This window comes from Mesoplodon densirostris, chromosome 16 (genome assembly GCF_025265405.1).
Source record: "Mesoplodon densirostris isolate mMesDen1 chromosome 16, mMesDen1 primary haplotype, whole genome shotgun sequence".
In the NCBI taxonomy this organism is placed as follows: Eukaryota; Metazoa; Chordata; class Mammalia; order Artiodactyla; family Ziphiidae; genus Mesoplodon; species Mesoplodon densirostris.
This window is the reverse complement of record NC_082676.1, coordinates 10,122,267-10,142,030: the sequence shown is the minus strand read 5'-3', so window position 1 is coordinate 10,142,030 and position 19,764 is coordinate 10,122,267. Positions and strand designations below refer to the sequence as shown.

Below are 19,764 nucleotides of genomic sequence, written 5' to 3'. Positions count from 1 at the left end.
AAGAGTAACATGTTAATGACAGAGTCTTTGTGGAAAGAATGTGGGTGATCACCAAACATTTTTTTTTCAACTTTGCTGTATGTTTGAAATGTTTTATGCAAGAAAAAATTGTTGGACATTTTTCCTGTAAGAAGTTCCCCTTCTATAATGAAGTCAAAGGCCAGCCCTGAAGCATTGGTACCCAGCAGGCTCTCAGAAGGAAGGAGAATTCCCGTGGTGGTGGTAGGGGCATCTTTCTGCTTAAAGGTGCCAAGCGTCGCACTGTTAGACTGAAAACATCTGAGCTGGCTTTTTGTTTTTTGTTTTTGTTTTTTTTTGCGGTACGCAGGCCTCTCCCGTTGCGGAGCACAGGCTCCGGACACGCAGGCTCAGCGGCCATGGCTCACGGGCCCAGCCGCTCTGCGGCATGTGGGTTCTTCCCAGACCGGGGCACGAACCCGTGTCCCCTGCATCGGCAGGCAGACTCTCAACCACTGCGCCACCAGGGAAGCCCCTGAGCTGGCTTTTTAGCTAAGTGCAAAGGCTGAGTCTAAAGCAATGACTTCTACGCTGATATGGCTCCCAATTCTGCCCAGTTGGAGTCCTCACTATTGGTCAATGACAACAGAGCCCATCAGAGCTTCCCTCTTTGGGAGTGTATCAATCAGAGTTCATTGATTACAAGCAACAGAAACTGCTGGCCAATTGAACCAGAACAGGAATTGATTGATTGGCAGCTTGTGAGGGACCTGAGAGCCCAGCTCTGGGCAGGAAGTGAGGCAGGCCAGAACGAGGTGCCCTGCAAGGACGTCTGTTGGGGATGCTGCAGGGGAACATCTCTGATGCTGATGCTGGAAACCCCTAAGCTGGGCCCCACTGCTCGCAGAAACCGCTGCTGCTGTCATCACACACTGTTTAAACCTCTGCTGAAATGCTGCTATTGTGGATGAATTTTAATACCTCCCTATGGTCTGTGCTGCTTGCTTGGTCTTAGGCAGGAATACCTGACTGGCCAAGCCCAGGGCTTGTGCTTGTCCTCAGGCTGCAAGGAAGTGGTGGGAGTAGCTGATGCTCACCAGCTTGTACAGCAGTGGGTAGGACACTGCCTTCCACCTGGATGAGCACAATGACAGATGTCTTCTACACAGGAAGCCGGTGGATCCCGAGCAGCCCTAATGATGACAAAGGTGAGCTATTGACGGCTTAACCAAAGATACAGAAAAACTGAGAAAGCAGATCGTTAGCGCTGCTACCTATATGGCTACATTAATTGACTGCCTACTATGTGCTATGTACTTAACCTGTATTATTATTTTTGTTTTTCTTTTTAAACTGAAGGATGGTTGATTTACAATATTGTGTTAGTTTCAGGTGTACAGTATAGTGATTCAGTGTTTTTGCAGATATATTCCATTATAGGTTATTACAATAGAATGGGTACAGTTCCCTGTGCTATACAGTATATCTGTGTTGCTTCTCTATTTTATTTTGTATCTGTTAATCCTACACCCCTAATTTGTCCCTCTTCCCTTTCTTTTCCCCTTTGGTATCACAAGTTTGTTTTCTATATCTTAACATGTATTATTTTATTTAACGTGTTATTTTATTTAATCCTTCTTTACAAAACTATAAGGTAGGAACTGTTATTATCCCCATTATGCAGAAGAAGAAACTGAGGTTCAGAGAGGTTGGGTCACTTGTCTGGGTCCTATCTCTGGGAAAATATGGAGCTGGGATTTGAACCCACCTTCTTCTGACTCCAGAGCCCTTGTTCTTAACCACTACCATCCACTGTTCCACTTCTCCATGGGCCTGCTGTACAACCCAGGCTTGCAAGGTCTTTGAATGACAGTACTTACTCACCTGCTTACAGGTAATCTGGGTGTATCTATGCTGTCTACACTGGATTAGGTGGAAAGAAGCTCTGTAAAGATGACTGCCGATTTGCTAACTCGCAAGAACTTTAATACTGAAAAAAAATTTAAGTTCTCATTGAGCCTTCAGCATACCGATCTTTCAAATTAATCTGAACTCTGCGAATCTTTCTGAAGACACATGGTAACTTAGAGTTAGCTCAAAATGAATGGAATCCTCTTGAAGAAAAGGTGTAAAGTCTCTTAAAAGCTGAGGCATCTCCAGCACTTTATTCCTCTCATGTATGTCCTCTTGGAAGGCACTGAGTCTCAGAGCCGGTGAGGAAAATGTTGCCTTATGTTTTGACCTCTTAGACCAAGCACAGCAGAATAATGTGGGACACAAAACTGAAATATTTTGGTGTGTATAAGAAGCTCAGAGCAAAGATAGTAACTCTGAACTTCCCAAATTACAGTGGTAAACTGACGTGCAACAAAACAGGCCTGTAACTCACATCTGGGGGTGGGCGTGGCAGGCACCCCAGCAAGGCCTGCCCAGTCCCACTTACCACTCCAGGGAGATCCAGGGGTGGGTGGAAGTAGAGGGGAAATGAATTCCTGCAAAGAAGCCCAGATTTAGCAAGTTGGGTGAAGGTCATGACTAGAGAAAACATGCTGATTAGAATGAGGGCAGGCGATCTGAGTGTTGGCTCTTGGTTTAAACATCACCTAATCGCTGTGTGACCCCGGGTGGATCTCTTACCTTTTCTGAGCCACTGGTTCTTTACTGTGGTATTTCCCATATTGTCTGGATCAGAAAAATAGCCAGAGGTCCTAGATTTAAAATACAGATTCTCAGGTGTCCCACCCAGATGTGCTGTATTGGGATTTCTAAAGCTGGGCTGTAGCTGTGGGCATTTTTAACAAGTTTTTCAGGTGATTCTTAAACCAGGAAAGTTGGGAAACATCTTTTCTGCACAATGTGGGTAATAATAGTAATCCTCCCTCATGGGATGTTGGAAGGATTACATGAGATTATTAGGTACAGCATTTAGCATTGTGTTGGCATATCCTGAGTCAATAAATGTTAGCTTTTTATCATTGAAAATCATTAGTACTATTTCCTTAATAAATATTTGTTATGTACCTATTATGTGCAGGGTCCAGGGCAATGGTTGGCAAACTATGGTCCAACGCACTTGTTCTTATGTGGTCTGTGAGCCAAGAATGGTTTTCACATTTTTTTAAATGGTTGGAAGAAAACAGAAGAAAAATAATAGTTTGTGCCACTTGAAAATTTTGTGAAGTTCAGATGTCAATGTCCATAAATAAAGTTTTATCAGAACACAGCTACACCCACTCCTTTACTATTGTCTCTGGCTACTTTCATGCTACAATAGCAGAGGTGAAGAGCTGCAATAAAGACCATGTGGCCCACAGAGCTGAAAAGTATTGAATATTTTCTACCTGGTCCTTTTTAAAAATAAATAAATTTATTTATTTATTTTTTCTTTATTTTTGGCTGTGTTGGGTCTCCACTGCTGTGCACGGGCTTTCTCTAGTTGCGGCGGGTGGAGGCTACTCTTTGTTGCAGTGTGTGGGCTTCTCATTGCAGTGGCTTCTCTTGTGGCAGAGCACGGGCCCTAGGTGCGCGGGCTTCAGTAGTTGTGGCACACGGGCTCAGTAGTTGTGGCACATAGGCTCTAGAGCGCAGGCTCAGTAGTTGTGGCACACGGGCTTAGTTGCTCCGCGGCATCTACCTGGTCCTTTACCAAAGAAGTTTGCTGAACCCTGCTCCAGGGCAAGGGCCTTCAACTGGGGTTCTTGTATTTGGGGAATATACAAAGATTTCTCAAGAGGTGTATGGGTATGATTGAGGAAATCAATTCTCAGATCCTCAGCTTTGATGTGTACTTTTCCCTAAAACTGATCATCTAAGAGTACACCCAGAAGGCGACTCATGGTGCCGAGGTTGAGAAAGTAATTGCTCCATGACTGGGAAAGAAATCCCAGGTGGTTTTGAGTTCTTTGCTTTTAACGAAATTGACCCAAATAATTATGATTGATCATTGTATGATTTTCTGGCATTTAACTCAGAAGGAATTAAAATATTTGAGAAGCATTGCTGTAACAATACACTTTCTATGTCCCTATCCTTATTTATGCGAATGAGACTTCTCAGATTTACATCAATAAAAAAAGAAAATTGGGACTATAACTGAAAGAGATCTGTATCTCATTCTAGCAGTTGGTAAAAAAAATTTTTTTAAGTAATATTCATCACAGATATATAAGCTGATTAAAAACTAGGCCTATCAATCTCATTAAGATATAATTTTGCTTATTTTAATTATTTATCAAAATGTGTAATATATTTATGTAGTTTACAACATAACAACAACAAAAAGTTGTTTTGAATGATAATTTGATGTAAAATAAATGTTTAAAGCTTGGAGCCCTACAGTCAAAGGGAATAAAAAATGTGTTTCAATTTATAGAACTATAATTTTGTTGCTGAGTAGTGGGATGAAATGAACAACAAAAATTTTTCAAGATTAGTAATGTTTCCCATTTTCAGTCCCCTCCCTCTGTTCTGGAAATTTCAGAGATTGGTTCTCTCAACCTGACTGGCTGAGGTGAGAGACCTCCCAGCTTTTTTTCCTGGCAACACTACCATTTTGTCTCAACTTTGCTGGTCGCTGGATTTAGGGCATTCAAGAATTGGATCAGATCAGTATCAAACTTCTCATCTCCATGAGAACAGAATTTAAAGATTACTGAAGAGAAAAGAATCCGCTGTGCAAAGGTATCATTCATCTGCTGGGACAAAAGAAATACCAGCCTATGTGCCCTTTCTAAGGAATATACTCAAGAAATTAACGGAATAAGGATAAACTCAGAGTAAAGATGTGAAATACGGGAAGAAGAGTATAAGAAATTATGGTGAACAATGAATGTTGTAATCTTTGGTTAAATCGCAGTTGATGTGGTGATTTGGGAATTAGAACATACGAGACATACTGTAGGGCAAAACTTAACAAAAGCCTGGAAGTAAACTCACAAGCTACCTCAGCAACACCCAGGATTTGGAGAGAGGGGTTGTAGAAAGAGATGTGGCCCAACGGCCTCCTCTTGTGAGAAGGAGACTTCTTAATGAAAGGTTTGGGCCTAGTTGATATTTATATCTGATATAGCAATAGAGGAATCGATTTAAAAATAATCGCTAGAGCTTAGAAAGTAACTATTAGCAGAATGGAAACATATAAGAACTTTCAAGAACAAAGTGAAAAGTTAGAAAAGAAAAAGGAGAAAATTACAAAGTTTAATAAATAGTAAATATTAAATAAGACAAATGAATAATACCAAGTATACGTTACTATGAGAAATGCAAACAGTTTGACTTCTCCAACCAAAGACAAAGACATGCTATTAAAGGAATATATTAAACCACTGAGTGGGAAAGATAAACCAAGTAAATGTAATAAAATATAAAATAAGACTTAGAATACTGTTATTAAATAAAGTGTAATTTAAGGCCCAAAGCTATTAAATAGAAAGATCAGGCATATACTAAAGGGTAAAATGTAAAATTGACGACAAACATATAATAGCCGCAAACTTACATGCATCAAACAACATATGACAAAATATAATAAAACAAAACACAGTAATACAAGAAAAGCATGACAAAAAACACAGCCATAGTAAGAGGCTTAAACATACTTCTTTCAAAGTTTATCAAGCAGACAAAAACTAAGAGAATCTGAATAACAAAGTCAACATGCTTGATTCATAGATCTCCTCAAACATTTACAAAAATTGGTCATGTACATGGCCATAAAGAAAACTAATAAATTACAAAAAGCGCATATTTTACAGGTCATATTCTCAGATCAAAACTCATTAATATCAGAAACCAAAAATGAAAATATAGTTTCACAAACTGTAACTACTTGAAAAATAAGAAATAAAACTTTATATAACTCTTGGGTTTTATCCCCCTGACTTACTGAACAAACCAACCAACCCTAAAACTGAAATAATGAAGTATCTAGAAATTTACGAAAGAAGGACACTTCATATAAAAATCTATAGGGATATGGATGTCATGAAAATTTCTGAAAGACTTGGAAATAGGCAAAAAAGATTACTGGTTGTCCCGTCATATCCCCGCTCTGGGTTATCTAATTCTATAGCGGTCAATGCCTTTTAGTGTTTTTCAGCTATTTTACAACTTTGTGAGTTACAGAAACATATAATAATGCAAAAATCATATAAGAATGTAAACACACTTTGTGGGTGGAATGCAACTGATGGTTGCCCTGTAGACCCTAACCAGTTTTGCATCTGTCTGTAAATTTGTTTCAGCATTCCTGATTGCCTGTGTAAGCATTCATTGAATTCTCCTTCAAACCTGTTGTAACAACTTACTGATTTCCTCATTAATTAATGAATTAAATAAAATTGCTAACACATGCTCACTTTATATTTGTATGGCAGTCATGATTTAACTTTGAAAAAAATGATCTTTTAACATAGGTGAAGTCATACTGGAAAATATACAGCTTTAAATGCTTTCCCATTATTAAAGACTGAAAATAGGTGAACTTAATACAGGAAATTAGACTAACAAAATAAACTGAAAGAAAAGCAGGGGAAAGAATTAATAAAGATAATGCTGAAATAAAGATAAATGCTGAAATGAATAAAATGGAAGAGTAGAGAGAGAATAAATAAAAGCAAAAGCTTTACTTTTACATAAATGACAAAACAGATAAACTCCTGGCAAACTACCTAAGGAGAAGACTGAAAATACAAACAAAACACAACCCACTCCAAGCCCCCTAAACTCCCCCAAAACCACCCCCCCCAAAAAAAGTAACAAGAGCACTGTTAGATAAAAAAAAAAAAAAAGCCAAAGATTCTAAAATAATTTTAAGAGAATGTTAAGTGGAATTAGAGCAAAATGAATGATTTTTTCTTTTGCAAAGTATGTATTACCAAAATTTATCAGGTTGAGACATAAAGTCCAAATAGACCATTAATTACAGAAAAAAATGGAAAGTTTGTTAAGAATGTACAATGAAAAAGGGTATCAGCCCAGAAAATAAACAGATAATTCCTGAAATAACAAACTATTGCTGGTCACTGAAAAAGGAGGAAAGAGCCTCAATTTATTTTCAGAGAAACATAACCTAAAACAAACAAACAAGCAAAGTCAGAGAACAAAGAAGAAAACCAGCATTCAACTGCACTTACACATATGGTTATAAAAATTTCAAGGAAAATATTAGTAAATGAAATCTAGGAATGTATTAGAAGAATAATCCAACATGACCTAGACGGTTTGTTTCAGGAATGCAAGAGGCTTCAGTACCAGGCTATGTCCTACACTAATTCACATATCAACATATGTAAGTACAAAACCCAAATATTTATGTCAAGAGATAGTTAAGAGATATTTGACAATAATCAGCAACCCACCTTGATAAAAACTCTGAAAATGGGAGAAGAAAATGACTAAGTACTATAAAAACTGTCACCCAAGGAATAGCATATATTATATTAAATTGGGAAATTCTAAAGCCATTCAAGTTAAAATTAGAGATGCAACAGGGATGCCAGCTGTTTCAACATTGTTTGGAGGTTCTGACTAATACAATAGGACAAGACTGCAAAATAAGTAGTATAAATATTGCAAGGGACGAGAAAAAAACACCTGGGAATGAGGTGACTATACCACAACCATCATGTCATATTTATCAGCGACCAAGAGTTTCTAATAAATACTGTCAATTAATAAAAATTTTTTTCTAAGGTAGTACAATATAGACAAATATACCAAATATAGCTATTCTCTATGCTTGCAACAAATAATTATTTTAACATAAAAAAATCCTATTTACAGTTACAATAGAATTCAAAACAACAATACAGGCCCTATTTAATAAGAATAGACTGTATATGAAGAAAACTATATATTACAACAGGGTTTAAATAAAAGTTTTTGGGTGGAAGATTTAACATTTATTTTTTATTTTTTTTGGCTGTGCCGTGTGGCACGTGGGATCTTAGTTCCCCAGCCAGGGATCGACCCCGTGCCCCCTGCAGTGGAAGCACGGAGTCTTAACCACTGGACCGCCAGGGAAGTCCCAGATTTAACAGTTTTTAAAGTCATTCTTTTCATGAGTTCATGTAACCATACAGATACAATTCTAATACAAATCCTCAAAAGGTTTACTTTTTATGGGGGGACGGGTAATGGACAAAATGAAGTTCGTTTAGAAATATGAATATTTAAGAATTGCTAAGAAAATTTTGGAAAATAATAGCTATGGGGAGGCTTTGCAAGTCTAAAAGATACTAAGGCTTACCTTAATGCTAATATAATCAAATATGTAATGTTGGCAACCCAGAGAAGATATAAAGATCAGTGAGACAAAACAGAGATTCTAGAGATAGAGCCAAGTATATTTGGGAACTTCATCTAAAGGTGAAATTAAGTTTTCAGTTCCAAGGAAAATAACATTTGGTTTAACACATGGTCCTGGTATAATTGGGCAGCTAAACTCCTATATCATACACACATAAATATGAATTCTGTCTGCAGAAACTGAAAACAAATAATGAAAATATTAAAGAAAAAAATCTCAAGGGAAGGGAGGACTTTCTTAGAAACTACAGGAGCCACAAATAAAGCACCAGAAGAATCTGACTGCATACAAAATGATTATTTTTATACGGAAATAGCACCATGAGGAAAGTCAAAAGACAAAGGATAGGAGGGGAGAAAACTCAGCACCATTTGACAGACATGGGGTTTACATCCCCAGGTGCCCAGCAACCCAAGGAGAAAATAAGAGTATGAGTTTAAAGTTCATAGATAAGAAAAATGCAGATAATCAACAAGTCTATGCAGAGATGTCACAGAGATGCAGATCAAAACACCAGCTCAGGAAATGCACAAAGACCAGATTACCATTTTCACACATCAGACCTACAAAACTTCAAAAGATTGATAACAAGATTCGTGATAGCTGGAGCCCGCACCACCACCACTGAGACTATCACCGAGACTATCGTTTTGAAAAAATCATCTGAATCTATGCAAGTACAAACTATAGAAACTCATTGAAACTCACTCTGGGGACTCTAACCTACAGAAAGAAAAGAAAGCACAACTAAATAAGATGAACTATGTAGGATGTTTACTGTGGCAGTTTGTAATGGCAAACAAACCCCCAAACAACCAAAATACCCATGAATATGGAGATGGGTGAATAAAGCATGGTGCTTATAACATGGTAAGTCATAGTCTACCATTTGCTTAAAAAAAAAGTTAGGCATAGCCGTACTGACACACAGTACTGTTAATAAATGGAATAATAAGACCAAGGTAGAGAGAAATGTACATAGTGTGATACAATTACTATAAAAATAAGGGAAAGCCTTTTCTAGGTTATCTTTTAAGTTGGTATGAACACAGAGACCTTGGGTCTCTTACTTACCTTGGGTGGGGTGAGAATAGGCTGGAGATTATTGGATTGGTTTTTGTACAATTCTCTATATAGTTTATCACAAGGAACAAGTTTTGCTGTTGTAGTTTGTTAAAAAATCCAAATATGCATGTGTGTGTATGTGCATTATATGTATATATGGAGGGCAGAAGTTCCGTGGAGATATAATGATATAAAGAGAAATATAGTATATAAAAAGAAAATAGTATGCTCAATTCAACCCCAACTCTGTAACTGGAGTAGAAAAGATACATACGGGACTCCCCTGGTGGTCCAGTGGTAAAGAATTCGCCTTCCAATGCAGGGGACGTGGGTTCAATCCCTGGTGGGAGAACTAAGATCCCACACGCCGTGGGGTAACTGAGCCCGCGTGCCACGACTACTGAGCTCGCACGCCTCAATGAGAGAGCCCGCGTGCCACAAACGACAGAGCCCGTGTGCCACAACTAGAGAGAGAAAACCTGCACGCCACAACTAGAAGGAAGCCCACGCGCCACAACAAAGAGCCCACAGCACAATGAAAGATCCCACATGCCTCAACTAAGACCTGATGAAGCCATAAATAAATAAATAAATTTAAAAAATAGAAAACATACACAACCATAGAAAAAAAAGATTAGAAGGAAGTCCATTAAAATGGTCGCAATTTTTACATCTGGATAGTAAAATTATTAGTGACTTTTAAATTTTTCTTAATAATATACATACAGATGGCCCCCAACTTACAATGGCTCAACTTAACAATTTTTTGACTTTACGATGGTACAAAAGCAATACACATTCGATAGAATCATACTTCGAATTTTGATCTTTTCCTGGGCTAGCACTATGTGGTCTGATCCTTTTTCCCGATGCTGGGCAGTGGCAGTGAGTCGGCCATGGGATCACAAAGGTGAACAACTGATACACTTACAACCATTCTGTACCCCTCCAATCTGTGTTTTTCACTTTCCGTATTCATTAAATTACATGACCTATTCAATATTCTCTTCTAAAATAGGCTGATTTTGCCCAACTGTTGGCTAATGTAAATGTTCTGAGCACATTTAAGGTAGGTGAGGCTAAGCTATGATGCTTGGTAGGTTAGCTGTTTTAAATGCATTTTCAACTTAATGATATTTTCAGCTTACAATGGGTTTATCAGGACATAACCCGTTTGTACGTCGAGGAAGATCTATAACGTGTTTCCCATATTCTGTATCTTGAATACACATTACATTTATAATCAGGAAAAAAATCATTTAAAAGTTGAAACTAGGGGCACACTGGGAAAAAAGATGTAGAACACAGGTTCATGACAATAGAAGTTTCCCAGGTAAAATCCAATGGCTGAATAGTTTCCTAAAGAACTGCAAGCAATAATTCTAAAGTGATAAAATTACTAAAATACTAACAGAGTAAGCTGCAAGCTTTTTTGATTTCTTACCAAACCATAGTTATGATGCATTATCATCACTGCTGATACGAAAATAATTTCTGGCAAAGAAGGATCAAAAATAAAAAGAAAGAAGACAAAGCCCAGCTTGAGGATATATATGTATGTATGTGTTTTCTTTCTTTTCTTGGCCATGCTGCGCAGCAATGTGGGATCTTAGTTCCCCAACCAGGGAAGGAACCTGCGTCCCCTGCATTGGAAGCACCGCGTCTTAACCACTGGACCACTGGGGAAGTCCCTGTATGTGTATCCTAAGGGATGCTGACTTTCTATTTCCAAAAGGCAATTCTCAAGGTTTTCAGCATCACCATTTTCCATATTTCCTTAGTTTGTTATTACAAAAAAAAAGGGAAGGGAATAATATCTTTATGTAAAAGTGAATTGATATGCATGAGAATTTTAATAAGTTTGTGTGTTAGGGAATAAAATTAAAATGTTGATTACCCTGGTAAAAATGTATCTAAAGTGTTCTCACATTTTAAATATGCTTCTCTCACAAGAGTAACCTCCCCTCCTCACCAATCCTTGCTCATGCTCTGTGACAGCACGTTTCACTTATGCAGTGTTTATTTAAGAGCCCACCCTGAGTTGAAGATAATGCTAGAAGCTGGAAATCAGAGATGAAGACCCAAATTCAGGTCTTTGGAGCCAAGCACGGGTAATTTGAGATCGCTGTCTGGCGCCACCTACTGATCACACAGCATTTCAATTCAAAACAGACTGAAATTTGAAATTTCCCTCTCCTCAATACAGCCCATGCTTTGGACCTAGGTGCTTTTCCAATCCCTCTCATCTGATCCCTGGGACTGCACGTATATTACTGTCTAAAACAATGCCATCCTAGAAAACTGTCCTAAAGGTTAATATTATAATTAACCTAACCTAAAGGTTAATTATATTAGCATCTAAACAGAAACGTCAGGTTTGTCACTCTGAAGTTTCAAAATAAAAATGATAGTTGGGTCACTTTAGGCACCACACATATTTGACTGTGAAGAAGGTAAGGCATTTATATACTATTTATGAGAGAGGACTAAGAAGCTTTGCTTCTTCAAGTTCTCTTTAATTATATAATTCAAACCCCAATAACCCAAATCATACTGTGACTCTAAAGAATCACTAACACTTGTTATGTTTTAATGATGTATCAATTTATTAGGAAACCATTCCTTTTTTTCCCTCATTTACGCTAAACTTTTTTTTTTTTGGATCAAAAATCCATGTAACATTATGTAGAAAATGGTCCTTCATGCCGATAGATTTGTATCCATGTATTAAAACACTATTACCCCAAAGATTGGGGGTATTTCAGAATGGGGACTTAGGAGAGGCTGAGAAGCACCATCTACTACACAAATTTAATGAGATGGTAAAAACCTTTATTAGAGTTGGCAAATCAAGTTGGAAGCAAACAAATGTATTCACTACTCAATTCATTTCATTCCAACCCGTAATCGGGATCCTCTTGGTAGTATTTAAGATTCTACAGCACTTAGAACACCGCGATTCAGAGGTCTCACAATTATCGCAGCATAAAAAAATTTCAGTAAGCAGTATAAAATTACAATTTATTATGGGGGCGGGGTGTTTTCACAACAATCCTTAAAAACATTAAGGGCAAACCTCTTACAGAATTCCATTTCTGCCTTCTCTTTTGGTCACTCCTTTTCCCCCCTTTCTTTTGTTTTATAAGCACTAGTCTGGTATGGAATCCGCCGGACAGAGCAAAGCTGGGTGGGCGCCTCCTTGGATGATGGAGTAAGTCTGCTTGGGTAATTCTTGCTGAGAGGTGGTGGAGAATATGGGCGGAGCCGTGGTGGCCACGGCGATGTTCTGGCCTCCGTCGCTGACCACAGTCACTTCAGCGGTCCCCTCCTGAATCAGAGCGTTCAGGCCTTCGAAGTCAGTGCAGGTAATGCCTGAGCTGGTGATGAAAGTCTGGTTGCCAGAGCCTTCCTGGGGGCCGCCCGGGGCCGTGGGGATGAGGGTCTGGTGCAAAGTGCCTCCGTCCGTCTGGTCGTGAGTGGTCAGCAGGACAGCCGGCTGGGGCATCGCCGCCGCCTCGCTCGGACACCCCGAGGAATGAGGAGGGGCGATCAGATTGACCTGGCGTAAGATCTGCAGCCGGCTGTTCCCGGGCAGTTCCTCTGGGTTCTGCGCCACCAAGGCGGGCTGTACGATGTTCACTGCGGCCGCCGCAGCCTGGACGATGGTGTTTGCCTGGGGCACCTGATGGCCAACGATGATTTTGACCCTGCCCTCGCTGAACTGGGGCACTTGGCTGGGCTGGAGGGGCACCTGGAGGTGCCCCACAGTGAGGGGCGCGGCGGGCTGCTTGCTGGGGTCGATCTGAAACTGTAGGACGGTCACATCCGAGCTCTTATTCTCATTATACTCACTGTGCTGCCGCTTGTGGCTGCGGAGCGAGTCCTCGCGCATGAAGGAGGCATCGCACCGATCACAGTGGAAAGTCTTCTTGGCGTCCAGCTTGGCCACCTGGCGGCTGCTCTGCCGGCCTGTGTCTTTCCTCTCCGAGGCCTCGGTCTTGACCACGTCGCCGTGGAACTTCTTCACGTGCTTGCTCAGGTTGCTGGGTTGCTTGGTGTCGAAGCTGCAGTAGTTGCACTTGAAGGGGCGGTCGGTGCAGTGGATGCGCTCGTGGATGCGCAGGGCGGCCTTGCTGGAACAGGAGTAGCTGCACTCGGAACATTTCTCGGGGTGCTCGGACTGGTGCACCCGGCTGTGCTTGCGGAGCGTGGCCTTGCTGTCCCCCAGGAAGTCGCAATGCGGACACTTGAAGTTGTTCCCGCTGTGCTTGATGCGGATGTGCGACTTGAGGTTCCCCTTCATGGTGCAGCGGACATTGCAGAACTCGCACTTGAAAGGCTTCTCCCCCGAGTGCACGCGCATGTGCCTTTTCAAGTCCGAGCTGATTTTGAACTTGGCGCTACAGAGCCAGCACTGGAAGGGGGCGTCCCCTGTCAACACAAGGTGAGTTTCGATAAGAACAGGCAGGCAACAACCATAGCGGATCCCCCCGAAGCACACACCAGAAAATCGCTTATACCAAGGCAGGCGGGTGGAGACCTTCTAACTGCAGCTCCTAGCAGCCCCTGGGAGAAAAAAAAAGAGGGGTCGGGGCTTCTCTCCTTTTCCCAAACTTAAACCACCACCACCATTATAACACCCAGAAGAAGAACGGAGACTGAAAATCAAGCTATTTAACTGTCCCCAGTAAAAAACATAAGATTTGCGAATACACTTAGTATATCCTTGAAAACAATCAAGCTATCGTTCCTATGGTTATTGTGTTCGCTCTGCTAGGGAACCATTCACAGTTGCATAATTTTGCATAATCCGTTGATTTTGGTTGAGTTACATGTTGTAACAGATTCAAGGGCACATTTTCAAATCAGTCAGCTCCATGCTCACTCATCAGAATATTCTTTTTACAATGATTGAAACGCCCAGCTTACACTTCATGCAGATTTTTATTAATAAAGACGTGTTTATTGCGCACAACTTATTTATCCCACATTGCCAGCTGCGTTCTTTACTCGTGAAGTTACAAAATCCAGCTGCTTGATTTTTTTTTTTTTAATTCATGTTCGGTGAAAGATGAACAGGAAAAGCGGAATTGCAACATCTGAAAGGACATGATACTCCAAATGTATTTCCTCAGTGAATGCCAAGTCCCAATCATCTGATAATTCAAGCGAATTGGTGACCCCGCCCATTGCAATATTGTTTAAGCAAGCAAAACAACAGCAGCTAAGGTTCTTCGGTGGCTTCCCGGATGGCAGGCGCCCTGCTGGGCATTCCACAAGAATGGTCTCATTTGATGATCCCGACATTCCCATGAGGTGGGTACTATTATCAATCTTATTCTCAACACTACTGTACAAGTGAGGAGGCTGAGGCCTGGAGCGACTCTATCACTTGTTTCCAGTCACTCGGTAGTACATGGCAGAGCTTGGATTCCAACCCAGGCTGATTCCAAAGCGGGTATTTCTTTTTTTTTTTTTCTTTTTAATTAAAAGACTTTACTTTTTAAGAGCAGTTTTAGGTTTGGGGAGATTATACAGAAAGTACAGAGTTTCCCATATGCTCGCTTCTTCTCTCCCCTGCACGTCGTTTCCCTATTATTAACATTTTGCATTAATGCAGTACATTTGTTACAACTGATGAACCAATATTAATAGATTATTATTAACTACACTCCATAGTTGACATTTGGATTTACTCTTTGTTTTGTATATTTCTATGGGTTTCAACAAATGTATACTATTCCATATCTACCATTACAGTAGCAGACAGGATAGTGCCACTTCTCTCAAGATGCCCTGTGCTACACCTATTCACCCCTAACCCCACTCCCGGCACCCTGACATCTCTGATATTTTTAATTGTCTCTATAGTTCTACCCTTTCCAGAATGTCATATACTGGTTAACATCTTAAGAGTATGTAGCCAAAGCTGGTATTCTTGGATGCTAAGTGATTATCTGTACATATGACCAATGTTTGCTTTCTTACCATAAGCTCAAAAGAGTGGGACTGTGTTCTGGCTTTTTGGTATAAGACCTATAACATCACAATGAGCTGTTTAATAAATGCAATTAATGATGGAGCAAATTAAACAAGCTTAGAGAAAAGGAAGAAGCCCCAAACTAAACAATGCTTTGCAGGACTAAATGCCACTGAGATCATTCACGTGAAACTCTAGAACAAGGAATGCTAAGCTATACAGACTGTGAGCCAAATCTAGCCCACAGCCTGTTTTTGTAAATAAAGTTTTATTGTAACACAGCCGTGTCCATTTGTTGTGTGTTGTTTCTGGTTGCTTTCATGCTACAACTGGCAGAGGTGAGTAAATTGTGATGGACACTGTATGGCCCGCTAAGCCTTAAGTATATTTACTACCTGGCTCTTTATAGAAAAAGTTTGCTGACTTCTGCCTTAGAATGTTGCTCTCAACCTTTTTTGTGCCACGGACCCCTTTCTGGAGGTTTAGTGAAACCCATGTACGCTTTCTCAGGGTAATGTTTAAATGCACAAAGTAAACTAAAATAAAAATCAAAAGGAATACAAAAGAAACTAATTATATTGAAAATTATTAAATAATTTTTAAAAATTTGTGATTTGGCAATGTGTGTGCATTAAGTAACAAGCTCTAGCGGTGGGTCTAGTGACTACACCGATTTCTAAATAGAGAAGAGTGTAAACGATGTTTTGATCTATCAAAAACATGTTATAAAAAGATCTGTGATTTCTGCTGGCGACAAGTTCACATGCACTGTAATCAGACTGGATGCCTATTTTCATAACTGAAGGACACATCACATTTCAGTAAGATGAGTGAAAATGAAGATGTAATTTTTTTCCTCATCCAAGTTCAGGGTCCTCCTAAATTCTACTCATGGATCCCTGGGTGGAGGTGTCTATGGACTCAGAGGAAGAATCACTGCTCTAGAATGTTCTGCTAGGTCTTCCAGTTACATCACTGCCCAAATTAGTGACGATCTGTTTGCCTTTTTTTTTTTTTTTTTAAAGCAATTTAGCAGAGGTCAAATCCAGAAAAACCAGATAGCCAAATCTCACAGCTGAGTCGCAGAGCTTAACAACACTTTTTGACGTGAAGGCAAAGGGTTTAAATCTTTTCATCATCATTATCTTCTTTCCTTCTTCTTTTTCCTTTTCACCATAGATTTATTTCTTAAATGAGGCAGACTGGTCAGTACCAGTGCCACTGGACCATAAGCTCCCCAAAGCTAATGACTCCGTTCATTCCTGCCCACTACCTGACCCTCGCAGTGTCTGGTGCCTGGTGAGGACTTAATGAATGTTGCTCCGTGGACAAGCAACTGATATATTTAAGCTGACAGATCTTTCTTGAGTTTAGGTTGCTACCGAGACAATATAGTCGATCAAAGTGATGGAAGGGTAAAGACAAAATCCTATTAATTTTACAATTTGTAAAATTTTACAAGTGCCACAGATTTATAAAAGGGAAATGAACATTCCATGGAGATACTGCATAAATGGCATACATTTAAATTTTTAGAAAATACACTTTTTCTAGACCAACTTAAAGATGCTATTATAAATGAAATGGTTAAGTTTACCCTCCTAAGTCAAGATGATTCTGAACAACTTCCCTAAATGAATCCTTCAGTCCCTCTAACTTAGGCTGAGGAGATTTCTGAAGAAAATCAGATGGGCGCCAGTTATGCCAATGTCTTAACTTGCTGTAGTAGATTAATGTCCCCAGACCTCCCCACCTCCTATCGCTCCCTGTAGCCATGGCCTCTGCCATGTATGTAATTATGTATGCTCTCCCAACAGGGGCAGGATGACTTGCCATGACCCCTAATAAAATAGGCTCTATCACATCATTGGATTTGGCTGATGGTATGTTAACTAGACTTGATACAAATAATGGCTTCAATGGGCTTGTGAATCGGGGTTTGCTCACTTGTACCTCTGTCATCCATCGCCAGGAGAAGGTCAATCCTGTCCTAGCCCGCTGATCCCAGGAGGAGGACGACAGACATGGAGCACAGCTGGATTGTTGCAGCCAAGGCCAGTGGACAGCCAGCCCACAGCCAGCAGATTCTGAGATTTGTAAGTGAGCCCAGCAAAGACCAGCAGAGTTGCCCAGATGACACCCAGCTGATCCCCAAACATGAACAGAGAAAGCACGTTGTTGTATCCACTGAGGTTCTGTGGGGTTTTTTGTTACACTGCATTATTGTGACAACAGATAACTGATATACATACTGGCATTGAGAAACAGAGTGCTGCCGTAACAGAAAACTAAAATACGTAGCTTTGGGTTTGGGGGTGCAGGTAAAGGCTGGAAAAGGGGCAGTGCACACATTTTATGACAAGCATTTGGGAAAACTGTCACCTGTCGTAACTTAGAAGATAGAAAATGTACCCACTGAATTCTAGACTTGAGCAAAGAGATTCATTAGTTCTAAGCAGAACAGTGAAGGTGTCTTACAAGCTGCATACAATAAGGTCCCACAAGAAAGAGACAAATTCAAAAAAGAACTGGCCATTTTCAAAATGGAATTTAATGAGAATACAGAAAATCAAAGATGTGCTGGGTTAGATGAAGTTTCCCATCTTCAACCAGCAAAAGATTTTCAAAGTAAGACAAAATCCTGGGGACAGAGATCGTATCCCGGGAACTGATCGCAGAGGGAAGAACGAATGAGCAATGAAGGGTGTAAGCATAAGGTTCTTTGTCAAAATCTCCAAAAGAATAAAGTTGGTGCCAAGTAAGTCCTCTCAGCTGGACAAGGATTCCTAAAAGTCTCACCGGCTTCAACCTACAGAACGTTATTTGCCGAAAGTGCCTATAATTGAGTTTAGAGGAAAGGCAAGTCTCCAAAAGAATTATGGGTGTGGCTTGTGGCACACAGATACACAGGAAACTCACAATGTTTTTAAGATAGCTCTATCAGCAAAGCTGTCAGTCTAGACTAAACTAAAATCTAAAAAGATCCCAACTTTCAGTAGGCAGGAAGCAGGCTGAGAAAGCTTCTCAAAGGCACGTTTTCCACTCCTTTTCAGAGGCGGTTAAGGGAGGTGATGAAAGGCTGCTCCAGGGAGCAGAGTCAAAACGCAGGCAGCCTTGGGCTTCCCTGGTGGCGCGGTGGCTGGGGGTCCGCCTGCCGGTGCGAGGGACACGGGTTCGTGCCCCGGTCCGGGAGGGTCCCACATGCCGTGGAGCGGCTGGGCCCGTGAGCCATGGCCGCTGGGCCTGTGCGTCCAGAGCCTGTGCTCCCCGGCTGGAGAGGCCACAGGAGCGGGAGGCCCGCGTACCACAAAAAAAAAAAAAAAAAAAAAAAGCAGGCAGCCGGGTCAACGCCTAACCAAGAAACACTCCCTGTTCCCAGAGTGGGGGGACCTAGAAACATCTGCCCAGAGGGATTTCAGAAATCTGTGCACCAGTGACTGCCAAGCGCCTCCTGTTCTTCCCCTTTGGAACAGCAGGAATATTGTAAGTATCCTGGCTGCGTTTCACTGCTGCATGCTGGGCGCGTGGGGACAGACAGCTTGTCTTTTTATTGCAGGAGGCTCTAGGTCAAGAGAAGCCATATCTATACCTGATGGAGACTGCAAGCTCCTGATCCTATGATTGGCTAGACTTGTGTGGGTCTTGGGAGGCCACGAATGCATCTGCATGTCAGAGAGATGTGAATGATGGTGGGGTGAACTGGTGAATGAAGGTTGGTGCAAAATGGCCTTTGCGGGCTTCCCTGGTGGCACAGTGATTGAGAGTCCGCCTGCCGATGCAGGGGACACCGGTTCGTGCCCCGGTCCGGGAAGATCCCACATGCCACGGAGCGGCTGGGCCCGTGAGCCATGGCCGCTGAGCCTGCGTGTCCAGAGCCTGTACTCCGCAACGGGAGAGGCCGCAACAGTGAGAAGCCCGCGTACCGCAAAAAACAACAACAACAACAACAACAACAACAACAACAAAAATGGCCTTTACCATGTAACCCTGGGATGACCTTCCACTGTGGGTGAGCTCAGCCCCACCCCTTGACACCAGGCCCAACCATTTAACTTTAGCCAAGGGGATGCAAGCAGAGGCTTGAAATGAGCTTACACATTGGGGCATACTTGTTTTGTCTTCCATGCAGAGGTCTGCCCTTGTCATGAGAAGGACAAGCCTGGAGTAGCCCACTGGTCCCAGAGGGAGGCTATGAGACATGTGGGCAGAGCCAGACTGCCCCAGCCAAGGCAAGGAGACAGCCAGCAGAGCCCCAGCCAAGGTCAGTGGACACCCAGCCTTTCCCACACATGTGATTAAGCCCAGCCAAGATCAATGGAATGTCTAGCCAACTCCCTGCTGACCTGAAGTATGTGAGCAATAAATGCTTTTATAATATGCTGCTGAGATTTTGTGGTGGTTACACAGTACCACTGTATCAAAAGCTAAGAGACACACTTGCTAAAAGGAAAAC

The 19,764-nt window shown here is 41.2% G+C and overlaps 1 protein-coding gene across 5 annotated transcripts in view; it reads right to left on the bottom strand.

Moving 5' to 3' along the window:
- The window catches only part of ZFP64 (ZFP64 zinc finger protein), a 75,939-nt gene that overhangs the window by 33,933 nt on the left and 22,242 nt on the right, over window positions 1-19,764 (bottom strand). For 2 of the 5 annotated variants that reach the window (XM_060078333.1, XM_060078334.1), the window contains exon 6: window positions 11,956-13,762. The exons of 1 other annotated variant lie outside the window; for it this stretch is intronic. In XM_060078333.1, coding sequence (XP_059934316.1) covers window positions 12,480-13,762 — 1,283 coding nt within the window. In that variant the 3' untranslated portion in view covers window positions 11,956-12,479. Of the gene's footprint in view, window positions 1-11,953; window positions 13,763-19,764 lie in introns of those variants that run through there. 2 more of the 5 variants (XM_060078337.1, XM_060078335.1) reach the window with 2 other exon arrangements.